Here is a 20,504-nt window from a genome sequence, read left to right as displayed (position 1 = left end):
GATCCAATTTATATATTATTAACTTGAATATTAAAAATTAAAATAAATAATGTAGAAATTTATAAAATATGAAAAAAGTAAAAAATTATACCTAAAATCTGATTTTGTTGATAATATAAAATATGTATAAATAAGTACAATTAATTATTTATTATTAATTAAATTTTAAGAATATAAAATTAAATATAGAAGAATGGAAATAAAAAATAACGGCCCATCAGACATAGCAAACACAAAAGAAAAAGAAAAAAGAACAAAAAGAAAAGGAAACCTGAAAATCTTATAAAGATGGCCACACCAAAACAGAACAGAAACCAGACGAAGACAAAAGAACTGGTTTTCTATGACCTGATAAGAAGCAATTACACCACATATACATACTACAGAAAAGCAACAGCAGAGGTAAAAGAAACTTATAAAATTAAACTTAACTCATCTAACAAAATTCAATTATATAAAACAAATAATTATGATAATTGCTATAAAATCTAAATATTAAAATTTATAAAATGACATCAATGCAGAAGAGCCGATTCATTTGCTCGTTGACCATAAGGCTATTCACCTCAAGAAAAATGTTCTTAAATATTGGGTTAAGTATTGAAATCTTCTGTAACATTTGAATTCTGTTATCTTGTGAAGTAATAGGATTTTAAAACATAAAATAAAATGAGAAGATAAAAAAGTAATTCATTTACTCCTAAAATATGAAAATATTAAAAAGGGGTAATTCTGAAAATATTGATGTTAAAAAAATAAAAAAAAAATAAAAAGAAAAAGGAAGATACAGGATTCCAATTTTCATTCCATTGCATACCAAACAAATTCCTTGGAATTGTAAGTCATCTTGTTGTGGAAATGCTACTCCATTTTCCGATTCTTGGTGTAACGAATATGCTGTAAATAACAAAAATCATGTCAGGAAATTAGCTTATGATTATTAGGGTATTTGTCTTGTACGTACCATACAGAATGTCATCAAATTTCCAACTAATGTACGTATATCAACAGAAATCTAACAACTCTCACCACAAGCACAAATATGAAAAAGATGGAACACCTCTTGCTTATGCTAACAGAACTGTAAAATAATTCTTTGCTTTTACCTTTCTGTTTTCTATTCTTTTATGTCTGCATCTCGCGGTTGCCAAGCATAGACAGTCTCAGCCAGCACAGCAGCCGGCAGAGAATAATACCTCGTAAATTCAGAATTAACAAAGAGAAATCTGTCATTAATTACAGGCTTGTATAAGACATCTTCCTCCTATATATATTTATTATGTTTCCCATTCTGTTCATTCAATCCTTCCACCTTGATCTCCCTCCTCTTAATTAACAATGGCGCTACCTGCAACCTTTTTTTGCATCATGTTACTACTAGTAATTCCTTCTGCACACTCAGTTTCTTTCACCTTCAATACGTTCTACCCAAACATGGGAGGAATATCTTTCCAAGGCGATGCGTTCACATCTAGTGGGGTTCTCCAACTTACAAGAAATCAGATAGACAGTAATCTTACTTACAGTGCTGGTCGTGTTTCCTATATTCAACCTGTGCAAATATGGGACTCTCAGACAGGAAAACTTACAGACTTTACTTCTCACTTCTCTTTCATTGTAAAAGATGTCAAACATGGCTCAACATCTTATGGTGATGGGATAACATTTTTCCTTGCACCAGTTGATTCTGAAATCCCTCCTGGAGCAACTGGCGGGTATCTTGCATTGTTTAGTCCTGATACGGCTATCAATGGCTCACAGCAGAATCAAGTTGTTGCAGTCGAATTCGACTCTTATCAGAATCCTTGGGATCCAACTTTTGATCACGTAGGGATCAATGTTAACTCCATTTCCTCTGTGGCAAATGCTCCATGGAGAAGTGATATTCTTAATGGAGGAATTGTAAATGCATGGGTGAATTATGACTCCAATGCCAAGAACTTGAGTGTTTTCGTGTCTGATACCCAACAAAACCCAGCCTTCAGAGGGACTTACAGCCTTTCATATACTGTTGATCTGAGAGAAGTGTTGCCTGAATGGGTTAGAATTGGTTTCTCTGCTGCAACTGGCGCAGCAGTTGAAATAAATAACATTCTTTCTTGGGAATTTTATTCTAGCTTGTAAGATAAATGATGGGAAAGATAAAATAAAGAAATGAAATGATATAAAATAAATAAGAATGAAAATAAAGTTAAAGGGTGGCTGATAACCTAGAGAATTATGAAAAATTCTTAGCTCAATCAGGTCAGTGAAATGGATGGCTGTCTTGTGGCTGTTGTCGTATTAATAAAAAAAAAAATTAATATAATGAAAATCCAAAGCTGATTTTGATGATAGCATAGCTTGATTATATATAATTATTTTGATGGTACATTGTTATATGCAAATGATAACCTGTTCTGTTGGTCAGCACATACATGATATCATATGAGGGATCAATGTCACGCCATGCTTCCGATTTTCTTTGATATTTATTGAAACAAGACCAAACTAATTTTCTGTTTCCCAAGTTTCTGAAACTGCCCCTTTTGCTTTAAGCATTTTAAGAACACCAACATGCAGTTTAGCTTTAAAAGATATGTTATGAATGATTACTATTGGAATATCATCAGAACATAAGCAATCAGGAGTACTAAAATGATTGGTTAGACAAGATTACAGAATGTATGATGATATTCATGTCAGAAGTTGCATATCAAAAATCAAAGATACCTGTGTATTCTGCATTTTCAGATCCAAAGATCAATCCGCTAGAATGTTCTCTATCTACTAATCCATGATTTTGATAGTGTATAGATCCAAAGTAGGTAACAGTGTTATTATCTAGTGTATTTCAATCTTGGTAATGTAGAATCATCTTTTCTACATTGCTAATAAGGAGAGCTCCACTTTGTGTTTATATTGAATATTCCTTGTAGTGAGCTTAAGTTATTGTTATGGGTTTTTGTTAAGTTATGCCATGTACAGGCGATCTCAATGAATTTCTTTTACTAGCTGTTAGATTACCATTGAAGATCATCTTCTTCTTTAGCTTCGATCGGTTAAGATCTGTTCGGTTTTGAACATCGTCTTCTGATTTTGGCAAGCAAGAGCTTAAAGCTGCTTGTTATAGGTGATTGAGACGAGTGCACGATCTCGAAAAACAAAACTACATCTACTCCCGGAGGATGGAACATAAGCAACTGATCGATTTAACCGAGCTACTGACTCCAGTGGGCCGAAATCAACCTTTTTAAGTATAATGAATATATTTGTGGTTGAGTTCTCCATTCTTGCAAATCCTTCCTATTCTCGCCTCCTAATAGTCCAAAAATTACATTATATGGCGTCACATAGATTTCCTAGGGCAGCAGTATGCTGTGGTTCAAATGGAAAGGTTACGTACATAGTGCGACATCTATGTCTAGTAATCGACTGATGACACTATAAGACGGGTGGTTTGTAATAATTCTGCTAAAACGAAGGCTAGAAGCAGGCTTTGTGGGGCCCTGGTTGGGTCAGGCGTTCCTGATGTAACGATGATGGTGATGTTTAGATTGGGCCTAATTGCCCGGATCGTGACCAAACTTTTATTTTATCTTCTTTTCAATATTAAAATTTTAATTTGTATTATTTTGGTATCCAAATTTCAGCTATGATATTATTTAGGCAATTTATTGCGTATGTGATAATGTAAAAGTTACGCCATTTAACTCATTTAAATAAAAAACTCATTATTCACCTCTAATCTTAACTCTAGAAATTTGTATTTATCTTTTACCCGCGGAATGTAATTTTAAAGTTAGGATTAGAAGTAAATATTGAATATAAAATAACTATAACTAGTGGAACTTATGATTTTAAATGAGCCAATATTAAATAACTATTGTATAGTTTTTTGATTGCCGCATAAGTAATAAATTGTTCAAATTTAGCGCTCGACGATATTTCAGCGATACTACAATCAAAGTTTAGATACCAAAAGAATACAAATTAAAGTTTGGTATTAAAAATGAAATAAAATTAGAGTATTAACCTATTCGATTGTTGTACCGGCAAAGAGAGAAATTTAAGATGTAAGGTTGATTATGTGATAATATTGGTGAAGGAGAAAAGTTGAAGAGATTAAGTAACCTAGCAGAGGTGGTACTTCATATGCTTAAGACAACATAAATTGTTTAATGAATTGGGTTTATGCTGATATTTGAATCCTTGCTTATAAAGAAGCTAATTGGGCTCACCCAAGACTCAAAAAGAAACACTTAAAATGTAGGAAATAATTAGTTTGGACTTTGAGTTATGTTACTGATACAGTTTCTTTCTTTAAATTTATCAAAACTTAAGTTTTAACATAATCAGAAAGTCTTATTTAAAGGAGAGCGAACCTTGCAATCAAATTCTCATTGATTATAAATTGCAATACAAGGAACAGAAAAATATAGCTTGATTCTTTGATCTTAGAGATTAGTGCTTGAGATGTAAAACAGATTTGATATTGGAGATTGGGATAAGTGATGAATCTTTGATAAAAGTCTCCATATCTTTTTCTTCCTTCGTTGTACCCTCTGTGGCCATTTCCGCTATCAGCTTGGATTTTCTTGATCAACTTTATTAATTGGTGACAGGTAGATCATGAGCTAGTGGCCAATTTTTAATATACATTGTGAGTATCTGCTCCATCTTATTTTCAAAATGTTAATGGATTACTTGAAAGATTTATTATTGTTTTTATACCGTGTTTTAGTCTAGTGATAAACTGATACCACTTTTACCAGCAGAATTTAAAATTGATATGAAAATGAACAAAGCTTAATGCTGAAGCTACTTTTGGTATGCTTCAGAAGTAGGAAGGAAATGCAATTTCTGGAATAAAATATCTTGTCTATTATGATGTTTCAATGTTGAAATAGTTTTCACTGGAAACTACACCCAGATATTAGTACACTTCTTATACATTACTGTCGAATATTATTTAGCTAGACGTCTGTTTCTATTCTCATTCAGTTATATAGCAATGTCTTGAAGAGAATTTTCTTAAGTTTGGTCTGCTCTGGTTCTGTAAGATGTTCATCATACTGGAACTGCTGTTTATACAGAGACACTACTGATGACTCAAAACTCAATTGAATCATTTGGGAACCTTTGTACATTAATATTCCAAATTTGGAATTCCTGAGTTGCGCTCGTACATTAACTTTTCAGTGATGTGTAAGATTATTTGCTACTCTCTTGAGCGAACACCCTGTCTGGTCTTTTTTATCACTTCATTTGAACTGAAGAGCTTCTTTTGGCTTCCCCAAGAGAGATAAGACTGTTGCAGCAATATGGTTTGACGAGAGCCCTGCTTCTTGAATCTGGTCTAGAGGTGATCCATGGTCAATGTATCTGTCAGGAAGAACCATTGATCTCAACTGCAATAAGATTTTAAAAGGGTTAGAACCAGAGCACAAAAGAAGGAAAAGGAGAACAAAATGCGGCAGTCTTCTCAAAAGAAGTTTGAGATTTCCTTGCTGAAAGATAAATCACCTTGAGCGGTCCATCCAGAATTCCGTTTAGACTCAGGAAGTGGGATACATGCGAACAAAAACCTCCAATAGAACCCTCTTCCACTGTAATTAGGAATTCATGCTCCTTAGCCAATCGCCTGATAAGATCTGTATCTAATGGTTTGCAGAATCTTGCATCAGCAACTGTTACATAAATGTCTCTGGTTCTGAGCATTCCAGCAGCTTCTACACATTGTTGAACTATTGAACCATATCCCAAAATTGCAACTCTATTTCCTTCCATCAGTATTCTCCCCTTTCCAATCTGTTCAGTAATTGAAAAAGAAACATTAGCTGTCTATTCTCTGTTCTTTTGTCTGTGTTTTTATAATTTGATTGCTTAGGCTAACCTCAAGTGTAGTTCCTTTATTATTAGGAGGAAGAGCTACTCCAATCCCATTGCCCCTTGGGAACCTGAAGCAACTGGGTCTGTCGTCTATGGCTGCTGCGGTGGCAACCATGTGCATCAGCTCAGCTTCATCAGATGGAGCCATGACCACCATGTTGGGCAAGCAAGCCATGTATGTGATATCAAATGCTCCACAATGGGTGGGTCCATCTGCACCTACCAAACCAGCTCGATCCATGGCAAAACGGACTGGTAATTTTTGCAGGTCGACATCGTGTACCACCTTTATTTCCCAGATTAAAAAAAAAAAAATTAGTGCTGAATGTTCCAGCAAACAACTTTTCTTAATTTATCAACTGTCTTAGGCTCACCTGATCATATCCTCGTTGCAGAAATGATGAGTAGATAGCACAGAATGGCTTGAGTCCTTCCGTGGCTAAACCAGCTGCAAATGTAACGGCATGTTGCTCAGCAATACCCACATCAAAGCAGCGATCCGGGAACCTCTTCTGGAAATAATTGAGACCAGTCCCACCTCCCATTGCAGCATGAATGGCTACGATCTTGTTGTCTACTTCAGCTTCTTTGATCAGAGCTTCAGCGAAGTACTGTGTATATGAAAGTGTGGAGGACTTTTGCTTGAATTGTTTCCCCGTTTCAACATCAAACTTGACAACACCTGAGAATATGAAAGCCTAAGGTAAGGATCTTCTCAAAAATTTCACTGCAGCACCACAGGATATAAAATTTACTCTCTTCTTACCATGCATTTTATCTGCTGCTGCCTCAGCCGGGGGATATCCCTTCCCTTTCTCTGTCACAATGTGAATCAGAACTGGTCCTGGAGCAGGCATTGCTTTTACTTTTTGAAATATGGTGACCAAGTCTTCGATGCTGTGCCCATCCACTGGACCAATATAATATAAGCCCAACTCCTCAAAGAGAGTAGACCCGGAAGCACTGATCATTCCCCTTGCGTACTCATCTACCTTTGCTGCAACCTGATGTGTTTGTCCACCAATTTGTTTTGTGATGCTCTTTAATGTAGATACAAAAACCAAGTCAGATACCTTCTGATACTGAAATTGTATGTGAAAACCAAAATGAAAACAGATCATAAGAAAAATTACTTTTGCAGCTTCACGAAGCTTGCGGAATTTGGTGCTTGCTTGGATCTTGGTCAAAGCGCTGCTAAGGGCGCCAACAGGAGTTGCAGGGCCATCAAGAGTAGCAGTGGGCAACGACACTTGCTTATTGTCATTTAATATAACAATTAGATTAGAATCAAGATATCCCGCATTATTCATGGCTTCATATGCTTGTCCTGCTGTCATGGCTCCATCTCCAATTACTGAGATGACATGGTTGTTCTTCCCTAACAGATCTCTGGCAACTGCCATTCCTGCATATTTTTTTCAGTTCATAGAAAAAACTCGTTACTACATTTAGTTGTTACACTTTAACTAATAGGACTATCAATTAAGACAGGTTTAATTGTGATCGCTTGTAACTTCTAATATGAATTTGTATTTGATGCACACTGGATTGATGAGAAGGAAACTTTGTCTAATGTAAAAGAAGAAGGCAGAGATGCACATACCAAGACCAGCAGATATGCTTGTTGAACTATGTCCAGCACCAAAAGCATCATGAACGCTCTCATCTCTCTTAGGAAATCCTGCGAGCCCTGAAGTTTTCCTCATGGTATGCATTTTAGATCTTCTTCCTGTTAGAATTTTATGTGGATATGCCTGCAAAATTTAGAACCTGGTCATAATTTATATCCTGAAGACTTAAAAATAAAAAAGAATTCACCGTTCTTCTTGAATTATATAGTGTCCCCCCACCTGATGACCCACATCCCATATGATTTTATCGTCGGGGGTGTTGAACACATGATGCAGAGCCACTGATAGCTCGACGACTCCTAAGCTTGAACTCAAGTGGCCCCCTGTTTTTGATACACTGTGTACAATATCTGCTCTAAGTTCTGCCGCTAGTTGCTCAAGATCCTGTAGAGTTTAAAAAATTTATATTCAAGAAAGAAACAAACAAACAGAATAATATAACAAAAGACAAAAGCAGTCCAGCTAAGTGTGAAATAACAATCTTATAAACAGATAAAAGCAAACCATCATCTATCGTCAGTTTAATTTATTTTTTATCTCTTAACTTCTTGTTGGTTACCTGGACAGAGAGGTTCTTCATGTGAACAGGGTAATTGATTGTATCCAGCAATGGTGTGGCTGGTTTTTCCTTCGAAAATTCAATTTTCCAGCCATCCTTCTCCTTTCTTATCATCATCTTTTTCCCATCATCTTGATCATCTGGTTGGCCTGCAGATGCTCTTATACACAACTGAAGACACATAACCAAACATTACTAAACCAACCAAAAGACAAGATCATGAAAGAAAACCCACATCATCAAGTGCAAGAATCAAAGAAATGAATCCTATATGGCCAGACAAGACGTTAAAGAAGATGAACGTCATAGCTACAGATTGTACATACCTGTTTTCTGTAACTGGGGATTGATCTTGGAGTTTTAAGGAATGGAGAGAAAGATTGGTTTGCTATGAAGGAAGAAGTAGAGGCTGCCATGGCTAGCTCAAGCGTATGCAGTGACAGAAATGGAGAGAGAGAGAGAGAGAAAAGAAGTGTGAGGATTTAAGACAGAGAATGACAGGTTTATATAGAAAGCAGGGGAAAACAAGGAAGCTTGTCATGTGTCATAAACTCGCTACTTCTCGTGAGATTTTGCTTCTAATTTCTCCTTTGTGTATATTTATGAATGTAGTATCCGTATGATTGGGTGGACGAATGGTATTGGTACAAACATATGTGTTTTTATATTTTTTCCTTAAAAGAATAAATATTTTAAAAAAATACTTACCTAATACTTACCCTATTAGCAAAATATTATTATAATATTTAAGTTATTGAAACTGACTATATAAATTAGTCTGAATGATAAATGGATTTGCTCTTTATTCTATATCTAAGAGGAAATTTTCGGCTATATACATTTTTTTGAAGGATTTACTCTTAAATATGTCTAAAAATGTGAATTAGTCGAGATGTATGTAATATAGTTTCAAATCTGAATGACTAAACAAATATTAATTAAATATACATAAAATTGATTTAAACTCAAAAATTATATTTAGTGATGTGCATATCAAATTAGCTTGATTTTTAATTTATTTGGTCAAATTACTCTTCGATCGATCGTGTTCTTATTTTCAATTTTTATTACCTAACATATATATATATATATATATATATATATATATATATATATAAAATATAAAAATATTAATGAAAATTTACTCTTAAATTCAAATACGATTAAAGCTAATTTGAATAAACATATAGGCAATTAAAAATTTAAATAATGAGGATTTGATGTGTGGAAATGTAATATTTAGAAAGAGTCTCAACTGGTCCAAATCCAAATTCAGAAGAGCAATACATTTTTAAATATTATAACTTCAATAATAAAAAGAGTAATATATATTTTAGATTTCATAACCACATTATACATATTACTCATTTAGCAATAAATAAAGTAAGATGTACTGAGAGTATCCAGAAAAATCTATTTTATATTTTCTTTGATCAGTGGTGATATATTAGGCTCAATCATATTATCTTAGAGTTATTCCTTTCAAATTCAACTTATAAACACTTTTAATTTTTAAATTTTAGATATTTGTTCTTTTTTTTTTATCACTTATATGTCTTATAAGACCTCTTCAAAAGCTTTTCAGTATACAAATTGAATATAATAAAATTTTAATTTTTAAATTTAAATTCAAGATTTTACCTAACTCGACTATTTAAATCTAAAATTAAGCACGGGATATAACTAAAAGTATATTTATTTTTTTGAATAAATTTTTTTATTCAAACTGAATTTATCCGGTAAATTTTAACAAATATATAAATAATATTTTTAAGTTCATCTAAAAAAATTAAATTTTATTAGGCCCAGCTCAAACGAGCCTAAAATCCAAGTTCAGATTTTTCAAGAGGTCTTAAGCAAGCCGAGTTGAATACCTGAACCAGTGAACAAATTCAGGTATCATCGGATGTTGTCTAAGTCGCATGATAATTTAGGTATGCATTATAGAATTAGTTGAAAATACTTAAGCGAGACTTTTCAAATTCATTGAATATTTGATTTCTTAACTTTTGGTTTTTAAAAGGAATTTCAGTCTATTTAGTTGAAAACTTGGAAATTATTTGTTAATTCTTAAGATTAGGGAATTGTTTTTAAATTTAATTATAAAGTATGCCACTTTATTATAAAATTTGGAATCCATTATATAATTGATCCTATCTTTATGACATGTTAATTTAATCTTATATTTATATATTATTTAGAAACTTTAGTTTATCATATGATATTTGTATAAAATAAAATAAAATAAAATAATTTCAGTTTAATAAATCAAAATATATGTGTTTTCTCACACTTAATAATAAATAGTTTAACTTTTATGAGATACAAATTTATTTATATACATATGATTATATATATATATCATATTAAATTTGATAAATAATGTAAACTGATCAATCTGACTACCCAAATCAAAATTAAATAGATATTTTTTTGGATAAATTTTGTAATTATACAATATGGATAAATTTTTCTTTTTCTAAAAAAATCGATCAAACTGAACTATGAACACTTCTAAATACATATCTCGACTTGACTAAAGTTTTAAATTCGAGTTTTTTTTTTTATAAAAAGAAAAAGACCCCTATCTTATTCTAAATAAATTATGAGAATTGTTCCCGAAACGGGCAATAACTTCTTAACTTTATTGCATTCCATAAAAATATCACAAAAAACCAACCTACTTAACTAGTTTTTGTGTGAATCCTACCATTAGGCTTTTAATTTTTTTATATATTGAGGCAAAGAAAGAACACGCCATCTCAAAAATAATCTCTGAATATAATTCATTAGATGGGACATTATAAATGACTAACTGCTTAAGATTGTGGACCGTTGTGTATTGAATTAGCACGTAAAGATAAATTATATACTATGATCATTAGGTAATAATATATATTTTATTATCTTTGCTTCATAGCTCCATACATCTAAGTTTTATTATTCCCTTCTCCCCGCTTTAGCTATAAACTATAAATTCTTCAATTAAAATCCAATCCTCAAAAATGGTGTAATCAAGATCACCCCATAACCGTCCATACAAAGTGGAACACTATAATATATTTAAGTCCTCTTTTAGAGCCCATCATTTAAATCAATTTTCATGTGCCTATGTTTTGAAAATGATGCATATATACATAAGGCAGGTGCGTATCAGGTTCCTTGATCTTTCCCTATTTCTTTTCAGTAATATATATATTATAGTGTTAGCTGATTAGCTTCCCAAATCCAATGAGATTTGGGGAGCACTGTCCTTTTTAAAAAAAAATTAAAATTACAAAAAAGAAGAAGAAGAAGAAGAAGAAGAAGAAGAAGAAGAAGAAGAAGAAGATGATGAAGATTTTGTGTATTGTTCCACAAAGGAAAATATTAATTATTTTATGGCGTGCAGAAGTGGAAAAAGATTAGATTACAACTTAGAAACTTAGAAAAACTACACACTGTATAGATTATTAAAAAGAGAAGGCAAACACATTTCATGCTTCACGTGAATTAGTGATAGTAATTAAAACACTTCCTTTCATATAAATATTCATTATGATCACCAAGAGATGGCTCATAATTTAGCTACAATTATTTGACTTCAATTTCTGCTTTCTGGATACTATTGGCTAATAAAGCAGCTCAAGACAGTGTCTTGTGGTGTTTTTGCCTTTTTATCCACTGTAGGGACAAAAGACCCGTACCAATATATTTCCATATACAATATCTTTTCTTTTTCTCTTATTCCTTATCGTCACTTATTAAGTGAATAACTCAACTATATTCTTATAGAACTCAGACACCGAGAGAGCAAGAGTCTTAATGGTGTAGTGTAACATTCGTAATGGATGGCATATAGTGGACAGTTATATGATTCAAATGAGAATCTAATTTTTCAGTTATATTGTTGTTTGATTCTTATATCTGACAGTGTCCCCTATGATTGAAGGAATTATTGAACGCACTGTCGAGTAATACTTTTTCTTATTAGTTTATGTACAATGGGGAACTACCAATGAGAAGATCAAATGTACAACACACTATATGCTTTGTTTATTTTTCCTGAGAGGAGATGCAAGGTTTGAGTGACAGAACTGAGCTATGCAGTAGCCCTTTTTTTCTTGAAAAGAAAAATAAATCCCACCATAAAATTAATTAGTATTTTCTCATTAATATATGAAAGACCCTAATTGAAAAACTAACCAAACTATCACCTTATTCACTCATTTATTTACTCTTATTGCAAATATATATATAATTTCTTTTTTGATAAAACTTATCTAGTTTTGATATATATACTATAACGGATAGGTGAATTTACACTTTTGCCACAACCTGGATAATTCATATATATATATATATCTTAATTATTAAAATACTAATAAATATGTACCAGATATTTAATTAGGACATACTCTATGTGTAAGTAATTATTATTTTTTTAGAAAAAAATGTACACATATAATAGATCAACTTGACTATTATATAATAAATGAGAATATCATCGAACTAATATTAATATTACTCTTAATGAAAGTCTTTAATGATACATATGAATATCTTATGAGTCTGTACTTAATAAGTAAGACTCTGAACGAAATATAAAACGAAATTCATGAATTATGTACTATTTTATCTTAATTTATTTGGTCGAATGCAATGCACTAAAGTTGCTTTGGCTGCATTTATTTCCCTGAAATGGGGTCTCCACTCATATAACTGTTTCTATATGCAGATAGGATATATATATATTCCAATTAATTTTTGTCATCTTACTCAAAGTGACCACCTTAGGCACTTGCTTCTTTCTGCCTTTCTAATATTAATTAATTTCTTTTTTCTTTCCCTTATTTTCAATTAATGCTACTTGTTATATATTATGTATTTGGTGAATTTTCTTGGTCCATCATGTTTGCCACAACCGCATAAATTACATATTAATTTTGTGATTTGAAAATTAAATTAAAAATAGGTTGCATATGTATTATACTTGAGTATGTATGTGTATAGATGAAGTAGGAAGCCATTAATATAATTGAACTCTTCTAAATAGGATTCTCCATTTAAATAAAAAGAAATTGTCGGTGAAAGGAAGAATCTTCATCATCAAATCAGCACCAAGAAATAATTAACTTCCTTTATAATTATTTATTTCATTTACACTAATTTACGCTTATGTTTCTGAGAGAGAGAGAGAGAATAAATTGAATTTTTGTATAATTAACTCGGGAAAAAAGAAAACTACAAATGTAAAACGCTGTTGTCATCCAAAATTAGTTGGGTTTCATTAACCCACAAGTCAAGTTGTGAGATTATCAAATTCATATATATTATATATTATATTATATGTAAATTCGAGAGTGTCGTAATTTATAATGTCTTTTATTAAATGAAAAATTATAAAATTTAAATGAATTAATATAAAAGTCTTTTTCTTTTAAAAATTTCATATAAAAATATTTTAGAATACAATTTTATATAAAAGTCACCTAAATTGTATAATTTTTTTGTAAATAAATACATAAAAGGATTAAAGTATTCTAAAATTGACCTATTTTATATTATATATATTATCCAGGAAGGTGTTATAAAGATAACGATAACTTCTCCTAAATCTATTTTATAATTTCCACCAAAAAAAATAATCTATTTAAAATTATTAAATCTTGCCCATGCCTAGCTCATGCTTTTTAATTTCAAGAAGACCGGCAAGAAGGCAGTACTTTTCAACAAATGCCACTTTCAGGATATAAATATTTACAAATTTTTATTTGTTGCCATGCAAGAAAAACTATTTAGCTTCAATAATGCAATGTTCTTAATGTCCATAATAATAACAATGATAATTTTATATACATTTTAAATTCTTTAAGGAATAAAGTTATAAAATTTAAACCCTATATCTCAATACTCATACTGCTACAAGACAAACCAACAAATATTGATAGTGTTAAGTTTTTATTAATTTATAATAGATAAAAACATTATAGGAAGTTAATTCGTTAAAAACAAAATTGGGGGAAACCAATTCAATTTAATTAGACAGTTTGTGGGGACTCAATCAGTAAAATTTAATTAAATTATATTTGTAATATATAGCCTACATATTATAAAATAGTGAAAATTTTGGGGGGCCATAACACGTGCCCTAACTAAGCTCCACCTGATAAAACCTATTGTGTTTGTCAAATAAATATATATATATATATATATAAAACAGGTGACTTCATTTGAGAAAAGTGATCAAATTGCAGAAATATTTAAATTGGAAGGCCCTTCAAAAAAATAAAATAAAAATGAGAAGATTAAGGAGGAACGTGTATAAGGTAAAAGCTCATGCAACTAAACTCTCTTTTGCATGGGAACGTTAAATTTGTCGTTACATACAGAATCAAAGAGCCGGCCTTCTTGTCCAGATACCTCCGCAGTTCCGTTTCGGGAAAGTTTTTATCGCTTTCGTCTGTAATAAATGCAATACTGAAATATATAAATATATTTTATATTAGATAATTAGTATATATTTTATTATTTATTCATTAGTATTTAAGTAGAAATATTTACTAATTTCAAATAAAGAATTAATTATTTTATTTATTTGTTAATACAGAATTATCTCTTTACACTTATTTATAACAAGTGAAATATCATTTAATGCAGTTTGATAGTAAATACTTTATCATTTAATTTAACTTTTAAATTAATTATTTATTCTTTAATTTTTTTTGTAATTACAGATTATGCTTAATTAGCACTCAATAAAATTTTTTTAGAAAAGATAATAAAAATATTTATTTTTTTATAATTTTTTATCAAATTTGCAGTGTTAACTTTTTTTATTTTTAATGTGTTAAATATTAAAAATATCAATTTTAATTATTTTAGTAAAACAACTAAAATAACTAAAAAATATTTGAAAAAAAACTATATCATATTAAAAAGTAATATTTTTAAATGTAATTTGTACAATAAAAATGTAGCATTTTTAAAACTAATTTACACAGTAAAAATAATATATTTTATTAATTTTAAAATATTTTCAAAAGGTTTCCCTTTTTTATCATTATCACTTTCTCGACTCTTAATGTCGACTAATCTCAATATTAATTCAACAAACAATCTTCCTATTTATCGAATTAATTAGTGATGGTTATGCGTTGTTATAGGTTTCGGTTTCCGTGTGTCACTAATTTACTGGACTATATCAATTCTGACATTTAAAATTGAAAGAATATCTGTTTTTCTTTCTTCCTTTATTAAATAGTTTTTAATCATTTTTCCTATGTGACGAAGGACAGTGGTATAAATATTGATAAAATGCAAATTTTATATGTACTTTCTTTTGAGGCATTATTATCCTCATTAAAATGTTAATTGTAGTTTAAGGAAAATTTTATTTTGACATTTTGTCATTTTTTATTGGTCTAACCTAATTTATGTATCTCCATCTCACGATAAATTAATTGGTTCAAGAAACAGAACAAGAGAATTTAATTTTAATTGGAAGAAAGTGGGCCACACCTTGCATGCAATGTATATGGGCGGTCCAAAATTAGCATGTTTGTCTCTATTATTAGTAATATATATACTGAATACATAACTATAGTGTGTGTTTTAATTACTTTCTTTTGATATATTGATTTTTCTGGTGGTTTTCTGCACTCCCTGTATTTAGAAGGTGAATTTCTTAAATCTATATAAAAGCTAATCTCGAGAATAATAAAAAAATAAAAATTTACTGAAAGTCTAAAAATATTTAATTATTTATTTCATGTTGTATGTGTTATGCGACCGTAATTATTATTTTAATATATATATATTTCAATTCAAAAATAAAAATATTCTCGAGATGTTTTGCACCCACAAAATCAAAAGAAAATATATATTTAATTTTTCTCTCTATTGATCAAATTTGAGTAAAATTTGAACTGTGACCCCTAATCCTATCATTGAGAAATTGTCTAATACTTGAAAAACGTTGGCATCTATTTCTCTATAGAATTCCCAAATCCTTCTCTCAAAGATCAAAGAAAGAAACATGAGAAATAAGACAAGAAACTTTGGTTTGAATACGAAGGGAATGCTTTGTGAGACTGTCCTTTTCCGCAAACTGGGTCATTGGTTTCAGATACTTAGCCATCCGAATCAGACAAAAATCATAGACAGCCAATGCTGTGGTTATAATGTCAACTATAAACACCTGTAACTAGCCATAAAATAAGACTCAATATTAATTATTTACTTAATCAAATTTACAAGTTCCATTTTCTCACCATGCTCCCACGAGCTTTCTTCAATCACTAAGTCATTAAAATACATTAATTTACAGCTGAAGTCTTAGTGCCGGTCACTTTATTGGAATGTATGTATATTCATTACTTGCAGTTTGAAAACTGTTCCATCTTACTTAACTTCTCTCTATAAATTAATAATCAGCTCCCAATTTACTAATTGCTTTTCAAGCTATCCATGTCTGACCCTGCCTCCGGATTTGGAAATTCAGTCATTCTTTAGATGGAAAGTATAATATGAAATACAAGCTGTTTTAAATAAATACAATTACAGATCTTTTAATGGCACGTAGATTCATGTTTATGACATACAAATTTAATATGGTCACATTAAAATTCTTAAATTCTTAGCCAAAATGTATGAGTTTAAATTCTTATAAAGTCACTTTTGTTAGAAATGGGTTTACCATTTACAGCGCTACAAACACGAACACCCTAAATTAAAACAGAAAAATAAAAACTGGTCTATATATATATATATATATATATATATATATATATATATATATATATATATATATATATATATATATGTCACTGTAATGCTTTTATATGGTTGCATTCATGGAAGTCCAAATTAGAAAGCATCTTTTTAAGTAAGTGAGTATGAAGATGCAGCAGTGAAGTGGACAAACTGGACGAGAAACAAAAATGATAAGGTTCCGAGACCAAGACTTTGAGACAAATACTATATTTTCTAAGAACCAGTGGTCACTTCACAATAAAAGATATTTTATTTTGACTAAAAGGATTATCCACTAGTGTGTGTATATATATTTTTGGTGATTAGATACATTTTATTTAAGAATTAATGGTTTTTTTTTTCTTAATAGTTTATAGCCTGTAATTATATTTTTCTTGTATTTTAATACACTGCCATCAAATATTGTTAGATTTCTAATACTATATCAACTTTTAATATAAAGATTATCAGTTTAGTGATTTAGCATAAATATAATTATAATATGCACACCGTAAAAAATTATTTTATATTTCTTAAATTTATTCATAATAAAAATAATTAATTTAAAATAATCTGTAAATATTTTAAGATATCTGGAAGATAGTTCGATAGTAAAATAATAAAAATGACTTCATTATATAAGTCCATATTAAATTGTAGGCATCTTTTTTTCTCTTATTTGGTTCATCAAATTTTATTTTTTTTATCCTATTATCGATTATCTTTTAAATTAGTAGTAGTCTTTTTTATTTTATACTAGTAAAATTTAATAATAAATATTAATATATTTTTTTCTTTTGAGAGTGGAAGGGGGTCCTCCTTTTATGGAAATGGTAATTTGCTTCTTGGATTCTCTTTCTATAGAAATAGTGTAAAAAATAAAGAGATCAATTATGAAATTTAAACAATTAGATTTATTAAAAGATATATGTGATGCTAATATATGGCTTAATACCACTAAATGGGATATATTTCTCGTGAAATTACAATCTACTGCTCTACACACGATTGGTATTAATTAAAAATAGATTTTATTGATATTTAATATTTATATTATTTTTTTATCTTTTATAGTAGCAAGATGAACTTATTGATGCTCGATCGTGGAATACCTATATTTTTTCTAAAAATCTCATATTAAATTAATATAACGTCATTAGAAAAACAACAAATTAAATAGTGATTAGAGTATTAAAGTGCAAAAAATAAAGAAAATAAATCACATATTTCAAAAGAATTAAAAAGAGATCCTTAAGTAAAAAAATGGCTGACCACCGATTATGTTATTTGTATTCTAAATAGCACAATTTTTTTTATTTTTTTATTTTTGCTTTCTCATCACTTAGACATATAAAAAGATATAAAAATAGTAGTGATGAGTTTGACTGGAAAAATCAATGGTATGAGGCCTGTATATATAAATATATATAAAGTTGCCAAAGTTGATTTGGAAGGGAAAATAAAAAGTATTAGATGAAATGGAAGTCAAGTTTATTTTAGTAGAAAGAGTGGTCTTCTTCAGTTAGTCTAAATTGTTGAGCATTTAAAAACTTTGGATTGTAGTCTAAATTCTACACTCTCCATTAGTATCTTAATTACGTTGCAACTTCAAGACTTTGAAATTCATGAATTAATTGAGCTCTAACTTAACTTGCCACTGTTTCCTTTTTTGATTTTATAACATGTTTTTTTGGAAAATAAAAAATTATTTTTGGTGCTTCTTTTTATTTAATTTGTTTTTATGCTTTGGTTTTTAGTGTAAGATGCTCTGAAGCTTCTCATCTCCTTCTTTCCTTTTGTTTTAAGTTTCATTTATATATATATATATATATATATATATATTATTCCTCCTCATTGAAGAAGAGCTTCAAGTCTCCTGAACAGTTGAAAGTCTATAATAATCCCTTTTAAATACTGGTTTAATTTTATTTAAATTCTAAAAGAAAATTATTTAATGACCGAATGATGGAATGGGAAGATTTTGCAAGTCAATAAATTGGAATTTTGACATTTTTTGCTGTCATAAGACAAGTTATGAAAAAAGTATAAATAAATATCTATATGACGATAAAATATTATCGATAAAAAAATTATTTATGTCATCATCTATACATCAAATTAGTAGATATTTATTAGTTTTAAATGAATGAGTATGTATCATATCATCCAATATCAAAATATAAAACACTTATAATATATATTATTTTTTTATTAGTCGTGATGTATACAGAAAGTTTAAATAAGAATTATTCGAAAAATAAATATAAATATTTAAAAAGCTGAAGTGGCAATTGTATCTCTTGCTATGTGGCAGAAACTTGGTGCCATATCAGCTTTTTTAAACAACACATGTTAATTTTTCACAATCCATTAATAGAATAAATCATATATATGAATTTCTATCCAAAAAAAAATACATATCTTTATGTAAAGAAAAAGAGTCAAAACCAGAAGTATATATTTGTATTTTAACTTTTAGAAAATGTGCAGAGACTTTAATATTAAAAAAAAAAAAAAGTGCAGTGTAAATTAAGGCATTGAATAAGTAACAACTGTAGGAAAAGAAACCTCAAAAAAAGAAAAGATGCCTGAATAAATATAATTGGCTTGGCAGCAAGGATACAAGGAGCTGGAAGCTGAAGAAACGACAAGATTGCTATTGGTATTAACTTTCATTGGATCAGGAAGCCCTTGCCTCCGAGGGCCCAGGCAATTCAACCCCATGTCGACAAGATTAATATCAGAAACCAAAAAAAAAAAAAAAAAAAACTCTATTTAACTAAATAAATGACATTTTTATTATTATTATGACATATTAAAAGTCTAGAGTTTTATATTTATTTAAGGTCGCATTTTCTGTTGGTTTTCATGTTTAATTTAATACATAAACTGAAATTTCATGTCTTATATATGACAATACAATCCAAGTCCATATTAAGATCGAGTGAAAAAATTAATCAAAGATTGCTTTTTATTTCTTTAAATGCTTGAGTTTTATGCCATTTTCGTTAATAATAGAAGAGCGTTAAACCAGAGAATATATTACAACCTAGTTAATTTTTTTCCTTTTATTTAGTGACAAGAACATATTTGTGATATTTCATCAAATTTTGATAGGAAAAAACTTATTTTCCAGGACCCGTAAATGGGACATATAAATTTACAAGTAATAATCTACTGAAAAAAATGTGAAACTTATATGTTCTAAACCATGATGTTTAATGTATTTAGGGAGATACTTATGATTGTAGATTTGAGAAGGAAAGATAGTTGCTTCAATAAACAACAGTTTTTGAACGAAAGGTTTGGGCTCTTGAGAGCTTGACACTAGAGTTAACCAGTCGGCCCTGGACAAGTTTCTGAATTGGGGTTGACAATCTGATAAACAGGGGGAATTAGACCCTCGCCCAAAGGTGCAGAAGACTCATGGTACCGAAACTGACCCCAAAGATGAGCTAATTGTCAGATAATTCAGCTCAAAAATTTGCTTGCAGAACTCTTCCGAATCAGCCTCCAAAATTCCTACACCAAAAGAGTATCAGCTACTCATTCACATGTTTTACTTCCCACAGTTTCTGGGAAAAGGCTTATCCATAAATTGCATGCTTGACTCCCTCCATTCACCTTTCCGGTGGCTCAGAAGTTTCCAGATTAAAAAACTTACCGTAGTGTTGGATCTAGCTGCAGGTTAATGCAGTAGTAGTAGTATT

The 20,504-nt window shown here is 29.9% G+C and overlaps 2 protein-coding genes across 2 annotated transcripts; one reads left to right on the top strand and one right to left on the bottom strand.

The window, feature by feature from the left end:
• Positions 1 to 150: 150 nt before the first annotated feature.
• On the top strand, positions 151 to 2,330 carry LOC8277494 (lectin 7). The gene has a single exon (XM_002532339.4). The coding sequence runs from the start codon at positions 1,339 to 1,341 to the stop codon at positions 2,122 to 2,124; it is 786 nt and encodes a 261-aa protein (XP_002532385.3). The 5' UTR covers positions 151 to 1,338; the 3' UTR covers positions 2,125 to 2,330.
• Positions 2,331 to 5,084: 2,754 nt separating this feature from the next.
• Positions 5,085 to 8,542, bottom strand: LOC8277493 (probable 1-deoxy-D-xylulose-5-phosphate synthase 2, chloroplastic). Its single transcript, XM_002532338.4, has 10 exons — positions 8,388 to 8,542; positions 8,062 to 8,232; positions 7,722 to 7,886; positions 7,475 to 7,625; positions 7,005 to 7,276; positions 6,638 to 6,911; positions 6,246 to 6,553; positions 5,876 to 6,157; positions 5,506 to 5,790; positions 5,085 to 5,390 (listed from the first exon to the last, which is right to left on the bottom strand). The coding sequence occupies exons 1-10, from the start codon at positions 8,475 to 8,477 to the stop codon at positions 5,244 to 5,246; spliced, it is 2,145 nt and encodes a 714-aa protein (XP_002532384.1). The 5' UTR covers positions 8,478 to 8,542; the 3' UTR covers positions 5,085 to 5,243.
• Positions 8,543 to 20,504: the final 11,962 nt, after the last annotated feature.

The sequence above is a fragment of the Ricinus communis genome, chromosome 7, assembly GCF_019578655.1.
Source record: "Ricinus communis isolate WT05 ecotype wild-type chromosome 7, ASM1957865v1, whole genome shotgun sequence".
Taxonomy (NCBI): Eukaryota; Viridiplantae; Streptophyta; class Magnoliopsida; order Malpighiales; family Euphorbiaceae; genus Ricinus; species Ricinus communis.
The sequence above is the reverse complement of the archived record's forward strand: the minus strand, read 5'-3'. Positions and strand labels throughout refer to the sequence as shown.